Source organism: Macaca nemestrina, chromosome 12 (assembly GCF_043159975.1).
Source record: "Macaca nemestrina isolate mMacNem1 chromosome 12, mMacNem.hap1, whole genome shotgun sequence".
In the NCBI taxonomy this organism is placed as follows: Eukaryota; Metazoa; Chordata; class Mammalia; order Primates; family Cercopithecidae; genus Macaca; species Macaca nemestrina.
The window spans coordinates 8,388,830-8,413,959 of record NC_092136.1 but is presented as its reverse complement, the minus strand read 5'-3'; the positions used below and the strand labels follow the sequence as shown (position 1 = coordinate 8,413,959).

At 55.5% G+C, this 25,130-nt stretch overlaps 3 protein-coding genes across 5 annotated transcripts; 2 read left to right on the top strand and 1 right to left on the bottom strand.

The window, feature by feature from the left end:
* Nucleotides 1-44: 44 nt before the first annotated feature.
* On the top strand, nt 45-1,750 carry LOC105469610 (barrier to autointegration nuclear assembly factor 1). Its single transcript, XM_011720899.3, has 3 exons — nt 45-172; nt 837-975; nt 1,228-1,750. The coding sequence occupies exons 2-3, from the start codon at nt 853-855 to the stop codon at nt 1,372-1,374; spliced, it is 270 nt and encodes an 89-aa protein (XP_011719201.1). The 5' UTR covers nt 45-172; nt 837-852; the 3' UTR covers nt 1,375-1,750.
* Nucleotides 1,751-10,199: 8,449 nt separating this feature from the next.
* Nucleotides 10,200-11,713, top strand: LOC105469613 (cystatin E/M). The gene is made up of 3 exons (XM_011720911.3): nt 10,200-10,503; nt 11,034-11,159; nt 11,525-11,713. Exons 1-3 carry the CDS (start codon nt 10,240-10,242, stop codon nt 11,606-11,608), a joined length of 474 nt encoding a protein of 157 aa, XP_011719213.2. The 5' UTR covers nt 10,200-10,239; the 3' UTR covers nt 11,609-11,713.
* Nucleotides 11,714-14,629: 2,916 nt separating this feature from the next.
* LOC105469614 (cation channel sperm associated 1) lies at nt 14,630-24,086 on the bottom strand. 3 transcript variants are annotated; one of them, XM_011720912.2, is made up of 12 exons: nt 22,790-24,086; nt 20,526-20,738; nt 19,411-19,524; nt 19,141-19,288; nt 18,737-18,828; nt 18,455-18,598; nt 18,208-18,271; nt 17,953-18,025; nt 17,776-17,836; nt 16,545-16,620; nt 14,928-15,042; nt 14,630-14,794 (listed from the first exon to the last, which is right to left on the bottom strand). In XM_011720912.2, the coding sequence occupies exons 1-12, from the start codon at nt 23,973-23,975 to the stop codon at nt 14,768-14,770; spliced, it is 2,313 nt and encodes a 770-aa protein (XP_011719214.1). In that variant the 5' UTR covers nt 23,976-24,086; the 3' UTR covers nt 14,630-14,767. The 3 variants fall into 3 exon arrangements, 2 of the variants coding, with proteins under 2 accessions (XP_011719214.1, XP_070930341.1); XM_071074240.1 differs by lacking the exon at nt 14,630-14,794 and having other exon boundaries at nt 16,506-16,620; XR_011610473.1 differs by lacking the exons at nt 14,630-14,794; nt 14,928-15,042; nt 16,545-16,620; nt 18,208-18,271.
* Nucleotides 24,087-25,130: the final 1,044 nt, after the last annotated feature.

The window sequence follows — 25,130 nt, the reverse complement described above, 5'->3', positions numbered from 1 at the left end:
CCTCAACTCTATAGCTCTAACTGGCTAGAAGGGCCCAACGTGGAAGGTTTTTTTTTTTAAAAGGCGGCTGAGGCGACCCGGAAGCGGAAGTGGAAGAAAGTTCTAGTGGCTTGACGTATCCGCGGGAGCCGCAGGGTGGCGGGAGGAACCGTTACGGGAACTGAAGCTGCCGGTGAGCGCGAGCCGCGGAGCAGGGCCCTGGCTGGAGGCCAGAGGGATTGCGGGGAGAAGGGGAGGAGAGGGGCCGCAGGCGCTGTGGCGGGCCCTGGGGGAGAGCTTGGCCGCGCTGCGGGGAGGGGGCGGGGTGCGGCGCGTGGAAGCCGGGCCGCGGGAGGGGGCGGGCCGCGGCTGCGCGCGATGGGGGCGGAGCTGGGGTGCGGCGTGTGCCCCGTGGACGCGTAGCGGGTGTGCGCAGCGCTCGGTGTGCGCTTCGCCCTGTAGGTAGAGACTCTTTGGTTAGCTTTCCACGCCAAGTGGCTGTTCCAGGCAGTCAGTACCTTCTTGGCTCAGCCAAGGTCACAGAGGGAGTGACAGCTTCCGGGCAGCCCTGGCTACTGACTCTGGGAATCTTCCCACTGCCCCGCTTGCGCCACCTGTTAGGCAAGATTGTTTTTCTTCTGGGGCAAGATCAAAATCCAGGTCCTGCAGGAAGAAACTCCTTTTCAGAATAGTAGGGAAGAGTCTCCCTGGATCTCGGTTTTCTCCTTTCAGGATGAGGGGGATAGAGCAAGCCACCGGAACCCCTGGCTTGGCTGCCTCTTACTGTGAGATTGCTAGTGGGCTCTTAGGAGTTCCAGGTCTTCAGTCCTAATCTGCCTTTCTTTTGGGATTCCTAGATTAAGCCTGATCAAGATGACAACCTCCCAAAAGCACCGAGACTTCGTGGCAGAGCCCATGGGGGAGAAGCCAGTGGGGAGCCTGGCTGGGATTGGTGAAGTCCTGGGCAAGAAGCTGGAGGAGAGGGGCTTTGACAAGGTGTGGGGTGGCCGCCTGTACCTGGTGCAGGCGGGAGTGGGAGGGAAGTGAGTCCATCTGCTTGGGGGTGGACAGTGGGGTATAATCTGAAGAGGCTGCCAGAGCCTGGGCACCTGGTGGAGAGGAGATGGGGGCAAAACCCACGCTGCTTCTTGGGCTTGTGTACTCTGAATGGCACAGGAATGGCCGCCTTGCTCTTATCCCTCACTGAACACTGAGCAGCACACCCCTTCCTTTTTCCCTGTTTTGCAGGCCTATGTTGTCCTTGGCCAGTTTCTGGTGCTAAAGAAAGATGAGGACCTCTTCCGGGAATGGCTGAAGGACACGTGTGGCGCCAACGCCAAGCAGTCCCGGGACTGCTTCGGATGCCTTCGAGAGTGGTGTGACGCCTTCTTGTGATGCTCTCTGGGAAGCTCTCAATCCCCAGCCCTCATCCAGAGTTTGCAGCCGAGTAGGGACTCCTCCCCTGCCCTCTACGAAGGAAAAGATTGCTGTTGTCGTACTCACCTCCGACGTACTCCAGGGTCTTTTGGGAGTTTTCTCCCCTAACCATTTCAACTTTTTTGGATTCTCGCTCTTGCATGCCTCCCCCGCCCTTTTTCCCTTGCCAGTTCCCTGGTGACAGTTACCAGCTTTCCTGAATGGATTCCTGGCCCCGTCCCTCACCCCCCACCCTCACTTTCAGTCCGTTTGATACCATTTGGCTCCTTTTTGGGCAGAATAGTCACTGTCCTTGTAAAGTTTTTTAGATCAATAAAGTCAGTGGCTTTCATGACTGGGCTTTGTGCACTGAAAAACAAGTGGGCTGGGAGTTGCCTCTCCTCCAGGGACGGACCATGTCTCCCTCACTCCTTATCAGTAGAGACCGAAACTGGCAGCTTCCCTTCCACTCCCAGAGGGCAGTCATGCTAGCCATGTAGGCCTCAGGCAGGTGACTTGTGTCTCAATCCCCGAGTGATGTGGGAGAGGGTGTGGGTGGATCTTTTCCTGGGAGCCAGATGGACGGTGTTCCAGATGTTAGTTAAGTCAACAGCTGGGCTAGGCAACACCTGGTGGAAAAGTCAGTGGGAGTCAGAGGTACCAGACAGGGTGGGCCAGATGTGGGTGAGAGTTCACCTGCCAGTCAGCATATCATCTGCTCTCCTGGCCTCGGCAAGGGTGAGCAGGGCGCTTGCCATCTTCCATGATCTCTTAGGTAGGAGAAGGAGCACAGGCATCACAGCTGGAAGGATGTGAGGGGAGTACACCTCAGTACATTTTAGTCCTATTCTTTTTGTTTACTTTTTAACTTAATAGAGACGGCCCTTCTGTGTTGCCCAGGCTGGCCTTAAGCGATCCTTAAGCCTCTCAAAGCGCTATGACTATAGGTGTGAGCCACCATACGTGGCCAGCCCTGTTATGTCTTGAACACTTAGTATGAACCAGGCTTGAAGCTAAAATCTTTGCAAACATTTTTTTTTTTCACAATAATAATTATTTTCTCTTTTACAGGTGAGGAAACTTGAGGCTCAGAGAGGCGAATTTGCCCGTGGACTTGCTCCTGGGAAGTAGCCAGACTGGAACTCAGAACTAGCTTGGAAACGCATGGACCGGGCCCTGTGTTCCTTGGTCATGTGGCTTATCCTCTCTGAGTCTCAGTTTTCCCACTTGGAAAATGAGATGGTTGTAGGGAAAGGATATTTGCAGCAGTGTGAACAACAAAAGAGTATTTCCGTAGCACAAATACAACTGCAATCAAGAAAAAGGTGGACTGGCTGGGCGTGATGGCTCACGTCTGTAATCCCAGCACTTTCAGAGGCCGAGGTGGGTGGATCACCTGAGGTCAGGATTTCAAGACCAGCCTGGCCAACATGATGAAACCCCATCTCTACTAAAAATACACAAATTAGCCCGGTGTGGTGGTGCACACCTGTAATCCCAGCTACTCAGGAGGCTCAGGCAGGAGAATGGAATTTGGGAGGCAGAGGTTGCAGTCAGCCAAGATCATGCCATTGTACTCCAGCCAGGGTGACAAGAATGAAACTCTGTTTCAAAAAAAAAAAGAAGGCCGGGCGCGGTGGCTCAAGCCTGTAATCCCAGCACTTTGGGAGGCCGAGGCGGGTGGATCACAAGGTCAGGAGATCGAGACCACGGTGAAACCCCGTCTCTACTAAAAATACAAAAAATTAGCCGGGCGCGGTTGTGGGCGCCTGTAGTCCCAGCTACTTGGGAGGCTGAGGCAGGAGAATGGCGTGAACCCGGGAGGCGGAGCTTGCAGTGAGCCGAGATCGCGCCACTGCACTCCAGCCTGGGCGACAGAGCGAGACTCCGTCTCAAAAAAAAAAAAAAAAGAAAAAAAAAGGCAGACAGCACAACAGAAAAATAGGTAGAAGACCTAAGATGGCCACAGAAGAAGGTTCCCTCCCAGTAAATAAGCACAGGAAAGGTGCTCCATATTGCTAGTAATAAGACATCACATGCCATTAATACCCATCTGACTGACAAACACTTTTAAGTTGGACAATACCAAGTATTGATGAGATAGTGAAGCAACAGGAACTGATACCCAGCTGGTGGGAGTATAAATTGATCTAAACAATTTGGGAAGACAGTTGGGTGTTATTTAGTAAAACTGACACACCCTGTGACCAAGCAGTTCCACTCTCAGGACTGTGCCTTTGAGAAAGTCCCCAACACCTGCAGCAGGACTGAGGCGAGTTCGCAGCTGCAATGCTGGGAGCAACACTAGCGGCTGTCAATACTGGAGTAGATAAATACGCATTCATGCCACCGGGCACTGAACGGAGGTGAAGATGAACAAATGATAGCTGTGTACAACACAAATCTCAATAGCAAATGAAGCCAAACAAGTTCGTAGGAATTCCTACATAGATAGGAAAACAAAGGAAATGATTATGGTAAATGGTAAAGGAAAAAGTCTACAGTGATTATCTTTGGGGGAGGATGTGGAAGGGCTTAAGGGTAGGCTTGGCCTACCCTGACCTGTGTTTCTGGCCTGTGGGGTGGTGGTACAGGCATTGACCGAAAGAGTGTGTTCTGCGCCCTTTTCTATGTATTAGCTACATCTCAGAACAATAAAAATATAAAAGGAAAACCAAAAATAAAGACCTGAGGCTGGAACGATCGTGTGATAGGTCAGAAACTAAATTGTTATTTGTAGGGATGAGAGTTCTGGGCAAGGCTGGGACCGGGAAGTGCGAGTGGCCCAGCCTGAAAGGGACACTGGGGTGGCTGCAGCAGGGCCTATCTTGTGCTTCCTGCCGCTTCCTTGGAGGCTGCTGGTCTGAGGCCTGGCTGAGGTCACGAGGGCTCTCTCTTGAGTTTCATACTGTTTCTGATGTCTTCCTGGGTAAGTCCCCTCAGCCTTGACCCTCGTGCTGTGATGCTGTCGCAGGCCTGGTGTGCTGAGGTGGGGACTTTGCAGGACCCTGGCCTCACCCACACCTCAGCCCTGATGCTGCCAGATTGTTGCTGGTGCTCTGTGAGGTCATGGAGACTCCCTCCTCCTCCATGAAGCCCTTGCCTGGGCTCCTGCCCACACTGGCTTCCTGATTTGGCCTCGCCTGACTCTGGCACTAGGAGCCTGCTGGAAGCCTGCGGCTCATGCTGTCTGCTTTATTTCCTTGTCATCTGCCTTTCCCAGCTCACCCACAGGCTTTGCCTTAGAAGGGGCTGGAACCTGCCTTCTCACCTCTCCCTTGGGGCGCGGGCAGTGCGTATACCAGGTGGCAGGCCACAAACCCTTTATTAGGACTCCATATTGCATCCCACACAAGTTCTTGGCTCTGTCCTGGGACAGCAGTAGACAAAGGGTATCTAGAATGTACCTTGTGACAGTGTGGCCTCTCAGATCCAGCCTGACTCAGCCAGCAGGACAAAGGGACCACAGCTTGGAATGCTGGTGCAGAAAGCAGACCTGGTGGTGAGGGGTGAGAGTCAGGTTGTCTAAGTGTCAGCCCATGGTACCCAACAGGACATGCCTGGCCATCCGCTAGCCTGGGACATGGGTGGGCCCGGAAATCAGCAAATACTGACCCCGTGTCCCCATGCCCTCACACCCAGCCAGAGCTTGACACCCCTCAGCTGATCTAGTCATGAGTGCTCAGAGCCCGCCTAGAACCTGGTGTGAACACAGCCCGTGCACTCTGGGGTCCTGAAGGGCTCCTGCTGCCCCCGGAAAGGAAGTAAGGGGAGGCTACCTGGAGCACCACAAGCCCTGCCCCGCGGAAGCCTGCTGAGCATGGAAGGCTCCCAGCAGGTGCTTGTGACAGCTGATGCCCTTCCAGGCTGGCCCCTCCCTGTAGGGACCAGGGCTCTTTCCTGTCACTCCCAACCTTGACTGATGGCAGCCTTGAAGAGCCAGCCAGGCCCGATTCTGGGCCTTTGCTCCCCATGCAATCTGGAGCAAGTTGCTTCACTCCCTTGAGCTACAGCCTCCTTGCCAGCTGGTGCAGGGTTGTGAAGATTCAACCAGTGAATCAGCAGTGCTTAGAAGCGCTCCTCCCCAGAGGGGAGCTTTAATCCCTGTTGGATTACAGGTTTCCTTGCCGAAGGATCTCCTTTTCAGGATATGGGACTGCAGAGCCCTGGGGGAGGGCAATATCCTCTGCCCAACTGAAGGTTCAAGGAAGAGGGTTCTGGGGGAAGCACCAAGGCCTTGGAGGGCCTGATCCCAGAGGGAAGGAGATGTCAAGAACCTGCCCTGGTCATCTCTACCCATCAGGCCAGGGGCAAGAGAGGGGTGCTGTGGACAACCTGGGTTGGGATGTCTGGGCCACTGCAAAACTGGAGGCTGTGCCCTGTGGCCAGTACATTTGACCGACCTCAAGCTCACGTTTGGCCCAAACCTCCTGGAAGCCAGAGTGGTCCAGACAGGATGGAGTCAGGCCCCAGGAAAGTCTTCTCAGGGACACCCCACCTGCAAGAAACAACCCTACACCATGCACAGTAGACCTCATACCCCTGTAGAGCAGCCAAGGACTCATGTGCCAGGACCCACCACTACCCTTCCCCTTTGACCTCCCATTTCCTCCTTGTAGAAAGAGGTGATAATCATTGCCTCTGCAGCTGCTATGGGAAAGAAAGAACATACATTGAATCCCTGGCGCAAGGCCTGGCACACAGCAAGAGCTCTTATCATTGTTAACCCCACTCCCCACCTTTTCTCACCAAGATACCAATTCTAGCTGTGTGACCTTATACAAGTGTCCCAACCTCTCTGATTAACTTTTTCATCTGCAAAGTGAGGATAATGTGTACTCCCTCAGGGTGCTTGTGAGAATTAGTGAGTGAAAAGTGCTCAGAAATTGCTAGGTTGTACTGCAAAAGAGTCCTTGGCATCAGCACAAAGCAGTGGCAGGTGGGGTGAGTGCCCATGGGGAGTCGAGTCGCAGACAGGCCTTGGCTAGTTTTTGAGAGAGTGTTGGAGGTACCTGGGGCTATGGCTAAGCTCCAAGTGATGAGACAGCAGGCCTAGGGGAGCTGCTTCTCCCACCTCGCCCCTGTGGCACAATCCTGGGCCTCTTCCTCTACCCCTCCCAGGCTCTCAGCTCAGAGTCCTGGCCAGGCGTCATCCTCCTGATCAACTCAAGCTCGGCCAGCACTTCCACAAACTGGAGTCTGTCCCTTTAAGCCAGACACCTGAGGCTGCCAGGAACTTGTGACGGTTCCTTAGAATCCCAGGAAGATGGCAGAGTTGGTTTTCCACAGCTGGGCTGAGGAAGTGAGGCAGGTAGCAGGCTGGCAGCTGCCCTGGGCAGTGAGTGACTGCTCTGGTCTAGGTCTCTGTGTGGGAAATCACTTCCTTTTGTGGTCTTGGAATTCTAAGGCCCAGAATCAGGAAGGGAGGGTGACACGCTGGATGCCTATACACAATATCCATCCCAATGAGGGCTGCCGGCTGCTCTTTAAGTACTGTGACCTAGCACCTCTTCCAAGCCCCAGTGAAGCCCCTGGAGGCTCTAAGCACTGCAAGATCTTAGTGCCGGCCGGGCGCGGTGGCTCAAGCCTGTAATCCCAGCACTTTGGGAGGCCGAGACGGGCGGATCACGAGGTCAGGAGATCGAGACTATCCTGGCTAACACGGTGAAACCCCATCTCTACTAAAAAATACAAGAAAAACTAGCCCAGCGAGGTGGCGGGTGCCTGTAGTCCCAGCTACTCAGGAGGCTGAGGCAGGAGAATGGCGTGAACCCGGGAGGCGGAGCTTGCAGTGAGCTGAGATCCGGCCACTGCACTCCAGCCTGGGTGACAGAGCAAGACTCCGTCTCAAAAAAAAAAAAAAAGATCTTAGTGCCCTAGGGACAATAAGCCTCTGCCTCCCAGCAACATGGAATTACAAGTACAAACTACAGTGAACTCTAAAATGCAGACAAATAATTCCAGCAAGGCCTGCCTGTAATCCCAGTGCTTTGGGAAGCTGAGGTGGGAGGATCTCATGATCTCTTGAGGCCAGGCATTCGAGACCCACCTGGGCACTACAGTGAGACCCCCATCTCCACAAAAAAATTTAAGAATTAGCCAGGTATGAAAAAAATTAACCAGGTATGGGGGCATGCACCTGTGGTTCCAGCTACTTGGGAGGCTGAGATGGGAGGATTGCTTGAAGCCAGGAAGTTGAGGTATAGTGAGCTATGATAGTGCCACTACACTCTAGCCTGGCTGACAGAGCTCTGTCACACATACAAAAATTTTTTTTCAACAAAATCCAGACTTTTCCTGAGTTGACTACTTCAACACTGCTTTTCATCTGTTTTTGTTTGTTTGTTTGATTTTTTGAGACAGGGTCTTGCTCTGTCACCCAGGTGGAGTGCAGTGGCACTATCACTGCTCACTGCAGCCTCAACCTCCCAGACTCTAGTAATCCTCCCACCTCAGCCTCCCGAGTAGCTGGGACCACAGGCGTGCACCACCATGCACAACTAATTTATTTTAGATCTTTTGGTAGAGATGAGGGCTCACTATGTTGCCCAGGCTGGTCTCAAACTCCTGGCCTCAAGTGATCCTCCTGCTTCTGACTCCCAAAGTCCTGAGATTAAAGGTGTGAGCTACCGTGTGATTAATAGATCACCACGTGATTAACAGATCACCACCCTGATCTATGAATTATTGGAGTCTTTTTTTTTTTGAGACAGAGTCTTGCTCTGTCACCCAGGCTGGAGTGCAGTGGCGTGGTCTCAGCTCACTGCAACCTCTGCCTCCCGGGTTCAAGTGATTCACCCACCTCAGCCTCCCAAGTAGCTGGGACTACAGGTGTGCACCACCACGCCCAACTAATTTTTGTATTTTTAGTAGAGATGGGGTGTTGGGAGCCAAAAAGGCCAAAGGGATCGTGACCAACTCGGCATTCCACTGAAGGCTATATGATCAAACAGCAAACTGTTTATCATGAATGCAGGATGTGGGCAAACTTCCACTGTCCTGCCACCAAAAGGTTTGCTGAGGGCCTCACTCCCTTGCGCTGCTCCTTCAAGTTATCTACTGAGAAAATTAGCACCTATTGTTCAAAGGATGCAGTCTCGCAAGCCCGCTATGGGCCAAATGGCTGACTGACAACTACCTGACATACCCGACAAACATCCCCCCTTTCTCGCTATCTCTTTTGCCTAATAAATACGGAGGGCTGGGTAAAGCTCAGGGCCCTTGTCCAGTATAGGCAAGGTGCCCCCTGACTGCTTCTTCCAAATAATACTCTTTTGTCTCTTATCTTTTATTCCCGCGTTTGCCTGGCTTTGGTCAGTCCCCCTAGGTCCCTGTGGGCTACAATGGGGTTTCACCCTGTTGGCCAGGCTAGTCTCGAACTCCTGTCCTCAAATGATCTGCCCACCTTGGCCTCCCAAAGTGCTGGGATTACAGGCATGAGCTACCGTGCCTGGCAATTATTGGAGTCTTTAAAAACACAGTCATGGGCCTTGTTGGCTGGTACCTCCGGCACATGCTCACTGTATCTATAGGAGAGCCAGATTCGAAACATCAATATCAGAACAAACTTAGGAGATAAGGTGTCTTTCAGACAAGGACACAGAGGCTCTGTCTGGGAGGTTGAGGGGCTTGCCCAAAGCCATGCGGTCAGTAAGATGGCAGACCTGACATGACTGACACCCCCTCCTTCTGGGCAGTTTGTGTCCTTTGGGCTCAGTCTGGTTTCAGATCACAGATTGGACTTAGACTGCCAGCACACCGAAACCAGTGTCACCATGTATTCTCCGCCGGTGTCTTTGGGCAAATCCATTTTCCCTTCTCTGTAAAGTGAAGACTTTTTTTTTTTTTTTTGAGACAGTCTCTCTCTGTCACCCAGGCTAGAGCGCAGTGGTGCCCTCTTAGCTCACTGCAACCTCTGCCTCCCAGGTTCAAGCAATTCTCCTGCCTCAGCCTTCTGAGTAGCTGGGATTACAGGTGTGCGCCTCCCCGCCTGGCTAATTTTTGTACTTTTAGTAGAGAGGGGGTTTCACCATGTTGGCCAGACTGGTCTTGAACTCCTGACCTCAAGTGATCTGCCTGCCTCAGCTTCCCAAAGTGCTGGGATTACAAGCGTGAGCCCTCACACCCAGCCCTCTTTTTTTTTTTGAATCAGCATCTAGCTCTGTCGCCCAGGCTGGAGTGCAGTGGTGAGATTGCGACTCACTGCAGCCTTGAACACCCTGGCTCAAGTAGTCCTCCCACCCTGGACTCTCAAAGTGCTGGAATTACAAGCATGCCTAGGCGCCTGGCCAGGTGGAAACATTAGTCACTGGTGCTCCAGGAAGGTTGTCAGGCAGCGCTGAGCAGTAATGTGTCCTACTCACCTGCTATTTACGCAGCACCAGGCCGCTTCTAAGAACTTTACCTGTTTCAGCTCACTGAATCCTCACAACATCCATTGTACAGAAGAGGAAACTGAGGCAGCGAGTGGTTAAGTGACTTCTCCGAGGTCACACAGCTAGGAAATGGTGGCAACAGTAAGAGCCCACGAAGAGCTGCGGTTGGTAGTTCACTCTGGACAGCCCTCCCGTGAACTGTCCCTTTACTGGCACTTGTTGCTGGGGACCTTCGTTGTCCTCTCCCTCCCTGGGCCAGGTGTGTCCTGGAGGGCAGGGAAGCGTCTTGGCACGCGGGTGCGCGCCGCCCCCTCGACCTCCTGGGCTCCCTGAACCTCGCAGGACCCCGGAAACCGGCAACTTCGAGCCCCGCCCCAGCTCCTGGCCGCGGGGGCGCACCGCGGGCGTCGGGCGGGGCGGCCCAGCAGGTAAAAGCTGCGCAGTCGCAGGCTCGGCACTCACAGCTCTGATGGCTCCGATGGCACTGACGGCCATGGCGCGTTCGAGCCTCCCGCTGGCGCTGGGCCTGGCCCTGGTCGCATTCTGCCTCCTGGCGCTGCCCCGCGACGCCCGGGCCTGGCCGCAGGAGCGCATGGTCGGAGAACGCCAGGACCTGTCGCCCGACGACCCGCAGGTGCAGAAGGCGGCGCAGGCGGCCGTGGCCAGTTACAACATGGGCAGCAACAGCCTCTACTACTTCCGAGACACGCACATCATCAAGGCGCAGAGCCAGGTGCGGCGGGCGGGGTGCTGGCAGGGGATACTGGCCCAGGCGGGGGAGGCCACAGGCGCTGCCCGGGCTTGCATGGAGGGGGCCCGAAAGCACTACCGGGATATTTTCATGCAATATTTAAAAAATCGAATTAATGCCAAAACTCCACAATGGGCAGCCATCTAAATTTCAAGGAAAGACATCATTCAATCCTGTATTGCATGCACTACCTGCCTTCCTGGCTTGCCTGGTCCTAGTCTCTGCCCTGATGGGGTAGATCGGGGAGAAGGGAAGGCAGATGGGGACAGTGGGCAGTTCCCCAGGTGGGGCATGTCTGATGTCTGCCCAGGCTGCTGGTGGGGCTCAGCCTCCAGGCCTCTCCTCCCTCCACACCCACCAGAACTTCCACCACCCCGGACCCCAGGTCTGAATCATCCCTTCCCCCTCTCTCCCCACCTGAGTGCCTGGGGGCAACAGGAGAATATGCTGGGAGGTGAGAAGTGAGGATCAAGGGTCAAGACCCCCGACCTGCCCCTACCCTATGTCCCCAGCTGGTGGCCGGCATCAAGTACTTCCTGACGATGGAGATGGGGAGCACAGACTGCCGCAAGACCAGGGTCGCTGGAGACCACGTGGACCTCACCACCTGCCCCCTTGCAGCAGGGGCGCAGCAGGAGGTAACAGCTGGGCTCCTCCAGCCCCAGCCCTCCCCAGAGCCTCAGGCACTCAGGTTGTCCAGCCTGAACTGGTTTGGCTGGACATGCAGATGTCCAGATGTCTGGCTGAACCTGTCGGCCTTCTGGATGAGTCAGCCTCTGGGCCAAGATGGGGTGCAGAAAGGAAGCTGGGGCTTCCTTGGGGAATGGAGAAGTTGGCTACCAAGATCTGGAGTCTAGTCCCGGCCATGTGGCTTGACATCCGTTGGGTCAGTGATTGCCCTTTTCTTGCCCTGGATTGGCCTGGCAGGCAGAGGGCTGGCTATTGGGAGGAGACAGGTCGAGGCTGGGCTCACCCCTCCTTCTCCCCTATATTCTCTCTACAGAAGCTGCGCTGTGACTTTGAGGTCCTTGTGGTTCCCTGGCAGAACTCCTCTCAGCTCCTAAAGCACAACTGTGTGCAGGCGTGATAAGTCCCTGAGGGCGAAGGCCATTTGTTTTGGGGCCACGGTGGAGGGTACTTCAGGTCCATGGGCCGTATCTGTCACAATAAATGGCCAGTGCTGCTTCTTGCATTGGTTTCTTCTCAGTGCTTCACTTCTGCCCCCATCCCCCACCCCCACTTCTGGCAGCTCCCAGCTCCCCCGCCCAAGCTGAGAGGTCACCCTGCCACCTGCAGCAGAGCTGCTGCTGTCCCAGCCCGGACAGTGCTGAAGGTGCAGGGCTGAGCCTCCAAATGTGGAGCCCTCCAAACACCCCAGCATCACAGGCAGAGAGGAACAAACCTTGGAGCCCCCACACATAGCCAGAGACTCCCGATATTCTCAGAGGTAAGGGGTGGGGGCAGACTCACAGAGCGGGGGCGATGCCCGGAGACAAGAACAGGGCCGGCTGCCTGGGAGCACTCTGAGGAGGAGTCTGTGCTCTGCTCCTGCTCAGCCCCAGGAGGAGCTCATGGGTGGCATGTGGGGCTTCAAGCAGGCAGTGTCCTCACCCAGGACGCTGAGCTCCCGGCCTGTAAGATTCCTCCACCTGCATGTGGCCCAATGATGGCAGAGTCCCTGCAGGCCAAGAGACCATGAGGGCTAGGACAGTGCTTCTCAGTCCAGGCTGTGGGCTCCACACCACAAGGATGCCTCTCATGCCTTGCCCTGGGCAAGATGCCTGAAAGGGGCTAGACTGGGAGCCCTAGAGGGACAGAGCTTGTCTGCCACCCACAGGAGGGGTGAGGGGACAGATTCAATGTAATGTCATTTAAAGAAAACAGCGTTGTGGCTGGGTGCAGTGGCTCATGCCTGTAATCCCAGCACTTTGGGAGGCTGAGGAGGGTGGATCACCTGAGGTCAGGGGTTCAAGACCAGCCTGGCCAACATGGTGAAACCTCGTCTCAACTAAGAATACAAAAATTATCTGGGTGTGGTGGCAGGCCCCTGTAATCTCAGCTATTAGGGAGGCTGAGGCAGGAGAATCTCATGAATCCAGGAGGCAGAGGTTGCATTGAGCCCAGATTGCGCCACTGCACTCCAGTCTGGGAGACAGAGCAAGACTCCATCTCAAAAAAGAAAGCGGCATTGCAACATTTGCACACCTGAATTTGTGGCTGCAATTCATACTCCCCCATACATATACACACGCATACGCCCAAAGCACAACACACCAGACATACACACACAGACACCCACAGCACACACTCAGATGCTGGCAGATATCACATGCATACCCAGAGAAACACAGCCTAGCAACTCATGAGCACAGAAGCAACACACCCTAGAGAAACAACCTGGAGATGTACACACAAAACCCAAACACAACCCAAGGACCCACGTGCCACACCCAGAGGTGTTCCTCAGATGCACCAGCACACACCCACACTTGGGATATGGGCCTTGGGGGTGCTAGCTGTCGGTACCATCAGGCCCAGGCAGGCAGCACCACAGTGGCTGCGGAGAGCATCCCATGGCCCTTCCTTTCTGACAAGGCCTCACACCCTGCTTGTGCCTGCCTAGTCCCCTGCCCAAGGCTAGGGCCTAATGAGCAGCAGCCCCAGCTCCCAGGCCCTGCCATCTGCCTTTGGAGCCCATATTGGGGTAGGGACGAGGAAACAGGAAGTAGATCCTGGGTCCCACCTGGGAGTGAGAAGCTGAGGGGTGGCATTTGACAGGAGCTGGGGACCCGGGAGACGACATCCAGCCCTGTTTCTGCTCAAGCTTGTCAGATGTGGCAGCTCAGACAGCCCAGGGTGTGTGGGGGGCCTGCTGCTTAGAAGGGCTCCCATGTGCCACCAAGCAGGGGCTCCCAGCATTGGGCAGGCAGGGGGTGGGGGGGCAGGAAATGCCTGCTGAATGAATGTGTGAGGTGTGAGGTGGTGGAGAGAAGCAAGGCCCAGAGACACCTGCCCGGTGACCTCTCTGCCCCTGGCATCTGTGCCCAAATCCCATATGGCATTTCCTCCACACAGTCTACTCCTGGGTCCTGGGCCAGCCAGTGCCTTCAGCCAGACCAGGAAAGAGAGGTGCTTATTCTGTCCTGGGGCCCTGGAAGCTACAGCACTGACTGGTCTGGCCCAGAGATGGGAGGGTTGGCAAAAAACTATTGCCCTTCAGCTCCCGCTCCTGACTCCCTGTGGCCTGAACTGCACCCTGGATTCACCTCTACTAGAGGTGAGATGGCTATTGTAGATAATGGAAAACCCTCCACTCAAGGAGAGACCCCTGGGGCCAGGGCAAGGCTTGCACTTTACTCAGTGCTAGGTTTCCAGCACCCAGCATAAGCCAGTATCCCACTGTCACCCCCAGCCATGGGGACAGGGGCTCTGGACATCCAGCCTAGGCTCAGGCTATCAGTCCGGAGGTCATCTAAGTCCTAGAGCAGGCTGTGGGGCGCAGCCTTCAGCCTCATTCCCTGCTTCCCTCTCCCAGCAGCAAGGTCCTCCACACATCCCTGCCCGCCCCTTGCCCTGAGGCCAGAAGGACTTGAGAAGCCCCGACTCCACCTCCCCTCAGTGGGCTCTAGAGTCTGACCCCAGGAAGGGCAGGATATGACAATGACCTCTGACCTCTGGGTTCATGACATCCCCATCTGGTTGGTGCTCTTCTCCTGGAGCTGAAGGTCCTGGCAGGATTGAGTTCCCGGGCTCTGAGTCCCCATTCCTGGAGCCCATTGGGCCCCCAGGCCCTGGCAACCCTGGGGTGTTCAGGCCTATTCTTTTTCTCCTGACTCTTGGGCCAGATGGGCCTTCCTCCCCAAAGCAGGGTTACTGCCTCCTCGGCTCTCCCGGCACCACCGACACCTGAGCTCAGCCCACGTTCTGCCTCACCCCTCCAGCTGCTGTTAATGCCCTGCTGGGCTGAGTTAGCATGCGGGCCCTGGTAGGGCTGGAGGGAATCAAGAGCAGCCCCTTTCATAGGGAGCACCGGCTCACACTCGTTCGTGAATGTGCACCAATTCCCTTCCCTGCGCCTTGGCCTAGCCAGTGAGGACATGGAGCCTCCTGGGGTTTAAAAACTCTATTGGGGCCCCCGCTCTGCAGGGCCTGGACAATCCTTCCAGCAGATTTGGGGATCCGTCCCAGTGTACCCAGGCGGGCAGACTGCCAGGGGTTGAAGTCTGTATCTGGTGTCCTCCTGGGGTCACTGCCTGAAGTCCTCTTCTCCAGCCTGCGGGGTTGGTGGGGCACGGGTGGGTGAATGAACCAGCCTCTGCCCTCCCCGATCCCCATGGGGCTGTTACTTGGGGACACTTCTGGCTACAAGCCCCTCGCCAGCACCTTCCCGCTCCTGCCTGGTTCACCTCAAATGTGGTGTCCACAATCTCATCGATGACGGCTGCCTGGGAGCGGAACTTCTGCTGCTGCTGCTCCACGCTTGCCACCAGCTGCAGGTAATGGAACAGGAGCTGCTGCTGCCTGCGGGTGATGGGTGGGGGTCGCAGAGATGGGCTGGGTTGACCTGCTGGCTGGGCCTACCGGACCCCAGAAGCACCCAGAGGCTCTTCTTGCCTGCCTCCTCCCCGCAAAATTTATATGACTGCAGACCTTTATTTCCAGGAGGTCTCCTTTTCCAGATATGAGAAAGTGCCCAAGTCTGCCTGTGGCGCAGAGGCTTCTGGCTTTGTTTATCTTCCTAACCACCCATCCCTCCACCCACCCATTTATCTGCCCCATTCCTCCCCATACACCCACTCGACCATCTGTCCATCCATCCATCCACTTTATCCAGTCACTCACCATCTGGCCCTCTAGCCACTCACAACTCACCTCCCCCTCCATCCACCTGCTCTTCCCTGTAGCCACCCCCCACCCACCCATTAACACCTTCACCATGCAGTGTAGTCAGTCATCCACCTGTCCATCCACCCACTCATGCGCCCACCACATTACCCATTGTCCCATTCACACCCTCCCGGCCATCTTGTCAACCCATTCATCAAAGAACACTGGAAACAATGAACACAGCAAGGTGCTCTGAGGAGCTGGAGATGAACAAGAGACAGCTTGCCCTCAGAGCCAGACAGCTGCTGACACCTTGAGATGTGAAGTTGGGTTCTGAGGGGCCCAGAGGAGGGAAACCTTGCCCGGTGCTGGGGGCCTGGAAAGACTTCTGGAGGCAGCGTCAATGAGCCGAGTTTGAAAGATAAGTGAGAGGCCAGGCGCGGTGGCTCACGCCTGTAATCCCATCACTTTGTGAGGTCGAGACAGGCGGATCATTTGAGGTCAGGAGTTCGAGACCAGCCTGGCCAACATGGTGAAACACTGCCTCTACTGAAAAAAACCACGCACAAATAGCCGGGCGTCGTGGCGTGCACCTGTAATCCCAGCTACTCGGGAGGGTGAGGTGGGAGAATAGCTTGAACCCAGGAGGCAGAGGTTGCAGTGAGCCTAGATTACACCACTGCACTCCAGCCTGGGTGACAGAGTTCCCAGATGTCCTGGCCCAGCTGGCCACTCAAGTGGACAGGAATGGAGGTTGAGCATCTGGCTTCCAGGCCTTGATCTAAGCTGTTCCTCCAACTACCTCATTATCCCTCCACTTGGCTAAAGTCTACTCATCCTCCACGGCCCAACACAGGTCTTTAGAGGTGGGGTCCTCATGGGCAGGGGCTGAGTCTGTGTCCTCTTTGGGTCCCTGGAGCCCTCACAGGGCCCAGACCTGACAAAGGTTGGGGATGGTTCTGGGGTGAAGGAATGGGTGGAATCTGCTGCTGGGATTAGCCAGGTGGCACACACACCTCTGGGCGTGCAGAAGCCACTCAGGGTCTCCACATTGCACCCACAGGCTCATTCACAAGCCTCAGCACTCCATCCCATTCTAGAGGGGCAGGCAATGTCCCTTTCCCTCCCAACCCTCCAGCCAGGCCCCCAGGCCTCACCCTTACACCCCAGGCCTCACTCCCTTCCTGTCTCCTCACTTCTCAGTCATGGTCCCAAACTTTTTCTCAATGAGCTGCTTCAGCATGGTGCCTTCACTCGCCACCTCTTTGGGTTCTGGATGTAGAGAAAGAAGGGTGAGGTCAAGGCCTGGATTTGGAGAGGAGGCAGAGGAACCCCATGTGTCAGGAAGATAAGGGCTAATGGAGCTTCTGTACAGGCTGCTCTAGGAGGTTGCTTCTCCGGGCGTGCCGCATGATGCAGTTCCCTTTGTTTGCTTGTCCAGCACCCACCCCACTTCTGGAAGAAGTACCCCAATTTTCCTGAGGAACAAATCACTTCTACCCCCTTTTAGTCCAAGTCCTCTGGCTGAGGTTAGCCCCATCCCCCAGCTTCAAGGACAGGTAACTTAGGCCTAGCCAATTAGAACGTATTTTTTCTTTTTGTCTTCTTCTTTTTTTTTTTTTTTTGTGAGACAGAGTCTTGCTCTGTCGCCTTGGCTCACTGCAACCTCTGCCTCCCGGGTTCCAGTGATTCTCCCACCTCAGCCTCCCGAGTAGCTGTGATTACAGGAGTCCACCACCACGCCCAGCTAATTTTTGTACTTTCAGTAGAGACAGGGTTTCACCGTGTTGGCCAGGCTGGTCTCAAACTACTGACTTCAGGTGATCCGCCTGCCTCGGCCTCCCAAAGTGCTGGGATTACAGGCGTGAGCCACCATGCCCGGCCCCCAGTAGGTCTTTTAAGATTTGACAAGCACAGTCAGGTGTGGTGGCTCACATCTGTAATCTCAGCACTCTGGGAGGCTGAGGTGGGAGGATCATCTGAGGTCAGGAATTCAAGTTTGAGACCAGCCTGGCCTACATGGTGAAAACCCATCTCTACTAAAAAAACAAACAAAAAGTTAGGGGAGTGTGCTGGCGCATGCCTGCAGTCTCAGCTACTCAGGAGGCTGAGATGGAAGGATTGCTTAAGCCTGGGAAGCCGAGGTTGCAGTGAGCAGAGATTGCAGCACCACACTCCAGCCTGCACCACAGAGCAAGACTCCATCTCAAAACAAACAAACAAACAAAAAAAACACAACGATTTGACAAGCAGTTTAAATGGCTTTGGGAGGATTGTCCTAGAGTCCTCTGGACTAAAGTCCTCCTGAGTCTCAAAATCTAAAACTCTAAAACCGAGTCTGGAATTCTGTATCTGTGGAGGGAGGTTAGGGGGATGGAGAGACTGGCCTCCACTGGCAGGTGAGGCCAGGGCGGGCTGAGCTGGTACCTGCGGCTCTGAGCTCCGTCAGTGAGTCTTCCAGCAGCTTCTCTTGGATCCTGGCAGCCCTCTGGGAAGAAGAGGCCTCAGATCTGTCAGAGTCCCAGGCCTGCTCAACCCTGGAGCCCCATGGCCTTACTCCTCCAGCTTCCTGATCTGGTCCACCTGTCCCACCCCACTTGGTACCTCCTGCTTCATTTTCTCGAGGCCTTTGAACAGCGCCATCTGGAAGCTATCCACCAGGACAGTAATCACCAGGCTGGAGAGGGGGACAGGAGTGTGCCCTCAGTGAAGAGGCCAGAGGAGAGGGGCACCCTGTACACCCTGTATTTCCTGTGGGTTCAGTGTGGCACAACCAGGGTGAGAGGGCTGGGGTGAGGGTCCCAGGGGGAGCAGGAAGCACGGGTGGTGCTGGGCAGCGCAGCAGGGGCGAGTCCTCACTTGAGGAAGATGAAGTACTGGATGATGATGTAAATTATGAGGATGGGAATGATGTACCAGGCGCCTAGGGGGAGCAGGCCAGAGGGCACAGTCAGGCTGTGCTTGCCACCCCCAACCACGACCTGCTCCCTCCCCACACTCTGACATGCAGGCATCAGAAGCCCCACTTTGCCGATGGGGTCACCAAGCCCTGGCCGGTCCACCCCCCCAATCCCTTGCCCTCCCTGCCGCCTGGGGCCTGCCCTACCCTGGGCACGGCTGTCTATGTAGATGAGGGACCAGTCATCCAGAGTGAGCAAGGTGAAGAGGGTGAAGATGGTGGTGAGGATGTTCTGGAAGCGCTTGGGGTCAGATTTGCGGAACAGTGCTCGGAGGACCGCGGAGAAGAGGACTGGCTGTTCAGGGCCAAACTCGGCTCTCGGTCCTATCCCTGTCCCAGCGCCCCTCCTCCTGCCCCATCCCTGCTCCCTGCACCCCTTTCACCGCAACCCCTCAGGCCCCCACCCCAGCCCCTGCAGCACCAGGATACAGAGGCAGGTAAACATGAGGATGAGGATGGCTGCGATAGATGGCAAGGACTGGCCCAGGGTCCCTGTCACTTCCTGGACGCTGGTCAGGAATCTGTGGGCAGAAATGGAGCGAGGGCTGAGTCATCAGTGGGGCAGGGGGGTGTTTGTGCCTAGCAGCCACAGCTGGCGCTGAAGGCAGGAGGCTCCTGACTTGCTGGTGACTTGGGTGAGTCCCGGCCCCTCTCTGGAAAAATGAAGGGGCTGATTCCAGTGCATGGCAGGAGGCAGAAGCAGGCTGGGGTCAGCAGCCTCCGGCGGGCGCCCCCATCCCTTGAGCAGGTCACAGTGGATTTCTTGGGGGCCCCGGTCTGTGTCCCCTCTTCCTTTGGAGTCCCCACCCCAGGTGGGAGCCGTGGCCACCGACCTGAGCCTCCGCAGGACCCGGATGGCCCTCAGCGCTCGCAGGCTCTTGAAGACCTTGAGGATCCGGAAGAGGCTTTGGTGGTAGATGGCGAAGGAGTGGGTCTGCATCAGCAAGAAGTCCAGCACGGCCATGGCCATGATGAAGAAGTCTGAAGGCACGGGGTTCCTGAGCCTCGCAGGCTCCCAATGCCAGCGCTCCCTTCCCCACCGTTCTCTCATCCTGAGCCTCCCTGAGACTAAACACAAACGGCCTGGCCCCAGCCCCACCCACCCAAATTGTTCCAGAAGTCATAGAAGTACGAGAGACCCAGGGCGATAATCTTGAGCAGGGCTTCCACCACGTAGATGCAGAAGAATATGGAGTCCAAGGCCATGAAGTACCACTCTGCAGGGACACAGGAGCGCGCTCAGAGCTGTCCCGAGCACCCAGTGTCCTCTCTCTCCTCAGCATGAGCCTCATACAAGCCCAGGTTCCCAGGCTCTCCCCGGCTCTACCTAAGCAGCTCCACGACTTCACTACTGCTCTGTGTCTCAGTTTTCTTGTCTTTAAAATGGGTTTAATTGTGTCCGGGAGCAATGGTGCACGCCTGTAATCCCAGCACTTCGGGTGGGTGAGACGGGCAGATCACCTTAGGTCAGGAGTTTGAGACCAGCCTGGCCAACATGGTGAAACCCTGTTTCTACCAAAAATACAAAAATTAGCTGGGCGTGGTGGCGGGCACCTGTAGTCCCAGCTACTTGGGAGACTGAGGCAGGAGAATCACTTGAACCCGGGAGGCAGAGGTTTTGGTGAACCGAGATCACGCCACTGTACTCCAACCTGGGCAAAAGAGCGAGACTCCGTCTAAAATAAAATAAAGTAGGGATAACTGACGTCCACTCGATAAAGTTGTGAGAATTAAATGCATGAACACAAGCGAAGTGCTTAGACTGGAGCCTGAGACAACGAGCCGGGCAGCTCCTGTCCTTCACCCTGCTCCATGACATTAGAGGGCCCAGCCTTCCCTGGCCTTCCACCCTCGCCCCTCCAGCGCCTTCCACCCTCGCCCCTCCAGGGCCTTCTCGGGTTCCCGGCCCTTCCCGCGAAGCTCAGGCTGCAGGCGCCCGGCCGCCCTCAGTCGCACATTTGGAGCAGATGCGTCCCCTAGTGGCTGCGGCGAGAACAGCACCGCCTCCCGCCTAGCTGGTCCTTCTGTCTCGGGCTGGCTGACCTCAGCGGAGTCTTTATGAGACGCTCTCTAAACGCTGGGCAATGCCATCTACTTCCCAGGGATGAGGATCTAGTGAGCTGAGTCCTGTGAACCGCCCGGCACTGGATCAGGCCCACGGAGGTCCTGGAACAGCATCGGTGGGTTCTCCATGGGAACAGGGCTCCCTGGCTCTTACCGCCCCGGATCTCGACTTCAGCGAAAGTCTGGGCCACCAGCATGAAGGTGTTGAGGCAGACGACGACGAAGATGAAGGTTTCAAAGGCCAGGGATTGGGTCACCTTCCGGATCATTTCCCGGAAGCCCTGAATGAGGAAGGTTAGCTTTTCCCACAGCCACTGCAAGAGATTAGTAGAGTGTCCCTTCTTGTGGGTCCGCTGGAGCCGGCCGGCTGAAAGGAACAGGGCCAGAAAGTCAAGTGTGTGCAAGTGGGGGACACGAGGTCCCGGGTACCCCCCAGCCTGGCTCAGCGTCCATAGTCACTCCCACCTGCTTGCTGGCCCTCCGCCTCCGGGGTTCAAGGAATTCTCGTGCCTCAGTCTCCCAAGTAGCTGGGACTACAGGTGCCTGCCCCACACCCAGCTAATTCTTGTATTTTTGGTATAAACAGGGTTTCACCATGTTGGCCAGGCTGGTCTCGAACTCCTGGCCTCCACGGCTTCCACCACATAGACGCAGAAGAATATGGAGTCCAAGGTTATGAAGTACCACTCTGCAGGGACACAGGAGTGCGCTCAGGGCTGTCCCCAGCACCCAGTGCCCTCTCTCTCCTCAGCATAAGCCTCACACAAGCCTGGATTCCCAGGCTCTCCCCGGCTCTACCTAAGCAGCTGCGTGACTTCACTACTGCTCTGTGTCTCTGTTTTCTTGTCTTTAAAATGGGGATAATTGTGACCAGAAGCAACGGCTCGCACCTGGAGCTCACTCCTGGAGACCAGGAGTTCGAGACCACCCTGGCCAATAAATCCCCAACAGGCTGGTCCTGTGCCTTCTGTGGCAGGGGCCAGCCTGTTGCGGATTTGGAGTTGGCTTCTGGGGATCCTGAGGGCTCCCACTCCTGTGTCTCATGCCTTTCTTTGCTCACGTGGCAACTTACACATGGAAAACCCAACCTCCTCATCACCCCATCCTCTTGGTGCACTTATCCTCTCCCTTTAAGGTCCTGATGAAATGTTCCCTCCTCTGGGTTGCCTTTCCCACCCCCATTTAATAACACCCTTGCCCCTGTCTGCTTGTTCCTGAGACTGTTGTCATGTTTTATTTGTTGTTGTTTTCTGAGATGGAGTCTCGCTCTGTTGCCCAGGCTGGAGTGCAGTGTCGCGATCTTGGCTCACTATAACTTCTGCCTCCCAGCTTCAAGTTATTCTCCTGCCTCACCCTCCTGTGTAGCTGGGATTACAGGCACACACCACCACACCTGGCTAATTTTTGTAGTTTTTTGGTAGAGACAAGGTTTCGCCATATTGACCAGGCTGGTCTCCAACTCCTAAACAATCTGCCCACCTCAGCCTCCCAAAGTGTTGGGATTACAGGTGTGAGCCACCGCGCCCGGCCTATTTGTTTTTTTTTTCTTATGGAGTCTTGCTCTGTCACCCAGGCTGGAGTGCAGTGGCATGATCTCGGCTCACTGCAACCTCTGCCTCCTGAGTTCAAGCGATTCTCCTGCCTCAACCTCCCGAGTAGCTGGGATTACAGGCACGCACCACCATGCCTGGCCAATTTTTGTCTTTTTTTTGGTAGAGACGGGATCTCACCATGTTGGCCAGGCTGGTCTCGAACTCCTGACCTCAAGTGATCCGCCCGTCTCGGCCTCCCGAAGTGCTGAGATTACAGGTGTGAGTCACCACGCCTGGCCTGTTGTCACGTTTATTGAACTACTAGGAAGAAGGTTCGGTGGAGTGAGAGCTAAAGCCCATGGTCCCTCCTTGCCCTCCAATAAGGCCCTCATTCAGGCATTAGTTCCTAATCTCTGTCCTCAAGCAGCTCACAGCTGAGTGGGAGAAATCTGGACAGATAGGATCCACCGTGGTCAATGTTCTGAGGACGGCAGGCCCCGAGCACAGGATGATCTGTGGTCGGCTAAGTGACCACCCCCAGTCTTGGGCCCCTCGAGGGCAGCGACTGTGTTGAATTTTTCCCTGTGCTGCCATGGTCCAGGCAGGTCACACACCCACACTGAATGAGTGTCAATGTTTGACTGGTGGACATACGAATAAAGAAGGCAGTGACTGAATGAACAAACACCTCATGGCCTAAAGAAGTGCATAATTCAAAAAATAAAAGATGGGACCATGAACAGTCAGGAGAATGAATAGCCAATGGGGGACATATGCAGGAGGTTCAGGCCTTACGATCTGTGGAAGGTCAGTGCGGGCCCGAGATCAGGTCTGGAACCTGTGCCAGGCAGCAGGAGTTGGCATGGGGGACCCAGCAAAGACTCACTTTTGCGTCTCCGAAACCGCCCCTCTTCTTTGCCCCAGTCTTCTGAATCTTTGGTGGAGGTATCCCAGGGATGAACTTTTTTGGACCTCTGGGTGGCACGTGAGGGGACTGTGCTGACAGACCGAGTCATGCTGTGGGCCGAGCCCTGTGGGTGTGCCATGTGATGGGGGGAGGCTCCTGTATGAGAAGCAGCAGGGCCGGAGGCATCGTGAACCAGGCTCCAGGACGTTTGTGGGATGGAGAGCTGGGAAGTGCTCTGGACGTAGTCCCTGTACTGGTAGTCGCCAGAGAGGTGACTGGAATGATGCGTACTGTGGTGGTCTCGGTGCTGGTGGTGGTCTCGGTGCTGGTGAGTCCGGTGGTGGTACTGTGTGTGGTGGGAATGCTCACTATGGGGGTACTCGCTGTGATGGTCAGATGTCCCATGCTGGTAGGACCCCACAGAGGAATAAGGGGAAAGGATCTGTCCGTAATGAGAAGGCCTTCTATGCTGGTGGGCTTCGTGATGATGGGACCTGCCATGGTGGTGGCTTTGGTGGTGGGTGGACCAGCCATGGTGGGAGACTTGGTGATGCTGGGACTCGTTGTGTTGGAGCCCGCTAAGGTAGGAAGCCTCGCTGTGGTGGAAGGACTCACTGTAGGGATTGGCTCCATGGGGCAGGTAGGACCCACCATGGTGGGAAGCCTCGCTGGGGTGGTGGGGCACGCCAGAGGAATAGTGGGATAAATTCTCACCGAGATATTGGCGTCTGCCATGGTGAGACTCCTTACGGGAGTGGGAGTCATTCTGCTGATGGAACCCACTGTATTGGGACCCGTCATGGTGCCTTCTGCCAGCATGGTGGAGCTCATTAAGGTAGTCCTCACCGTAGGAATGGTGGGAGGGGACAGCACCTTCAGAGGGAGCCAGGCCAAAGCCTGTGGGGCCGTGAGCTCTGCCATGATTCCACGCCTCACTGTGGTGTTGAGATTGGTGGATGTGGGAGGAGAAGGCTTGGTCGTGGAAGTCTTCGAACTCCGGAGGGTGGTGAGATTCACCACGTCGCTGAGGCACGCCATGATGGTGGAGAGCTCCGCTGTGGCCTGGCCTGTGGTGTGGGGGTGATGAGTGGGAGCGAAAGAACGTATCTGTGTTATTAGTGTCTGCCTCATTCTGAGCCTTTTCAGGCACTGAGTTTTGATCCATGACTGTGCTGGGAACTCTGGAGCAAACAGAACTCCAGACCTGGGCCCAACAGGCCCCGCCTGGATTTCCCTTCCTTCCTGAGCCGAGCTCAGTGCAGACTGTGGCACTGGGCTTCCAGAAAGGCCTGACTATTCTCGTGGAACTCCCCCCTCTATGATGTCACCAGCAGGCCAGGGCCTCATTCCCAAATGTCTCTTCCTGGACTACAGTTCAGAATCAAGAATTATTGTGTCAAACTCCTTCATTGTAAATGAGGAAACCGAGGTCAAGAAAAGGGAAGGACTGGACCTAGGGGACCCCACAGGTCACTGGCAAAGCTGGACCAAGAAGTCCATGGGGCACCATGGCTTCATCAGCTGCTTCAGCCCTGTTATTGGAAAGAAAATGGTCCAAGTGGTCCAGTCTCCAGTCCCATCTAGAGGTCAGTTGGCTCTGGGGTGAAGACTGCCTGACTCCCTCATAAATAAGTGTGTGACCTTGGGCTTGTTGCTGAACTTTCCCATGCCTCAGTTTCTTCCTCTGTAAAATGGGAATAAGAACACCTAGCCCACAGGATCAAAAAAGTTAAGATATGTAAACCTTATATTAACAGCATAATACATAGTTTTTGTTGTTGTTGTTTGTTTATTTCTTTTTTTTTTTTTTTTTTTTTGAGACGGAGTCTTGCTCTGTCGCCCAGGCTGGGGTGCAGTGGCCGGATCTCAGCTCACTGCAAGCTCCACCTCCCGGGTTTACGCCATTCTCCTGCCTCAGCCTCCTGAGTAGCTGGGACTACAGGCGCCCGCCACCTCGCCCGGCTAGTTTTTTGTATTTTTTAGTAGAGATGGGGTTTCACCGTGTTAGCCAGGATGGTCTCGATCTCCTGACCTCGTGATCCACCCGTCTCGGCCTCCCAAAGTGCTGGGATTACAGGCTTGAGCCACCGCGCCCGGCCTGTTGTTTGTTTATTTCTTACTTTATTTTTGAGAGGGAGTCTCGTTCTGTCGCCCAGGCTGGAGTGCAGCGGCACGATCTCGACTCACTGCAACCTCCGCCTCCCAGGTTCACGCCATTTTCCTGCCTTAGCCTCCCAAGTAGCTGGGACTACAGACGCCCGCCACCATGCCCAGCTAACTTTTTGTATTTTTAGTAGAGACAGGGTTTCACCGTGTTAGC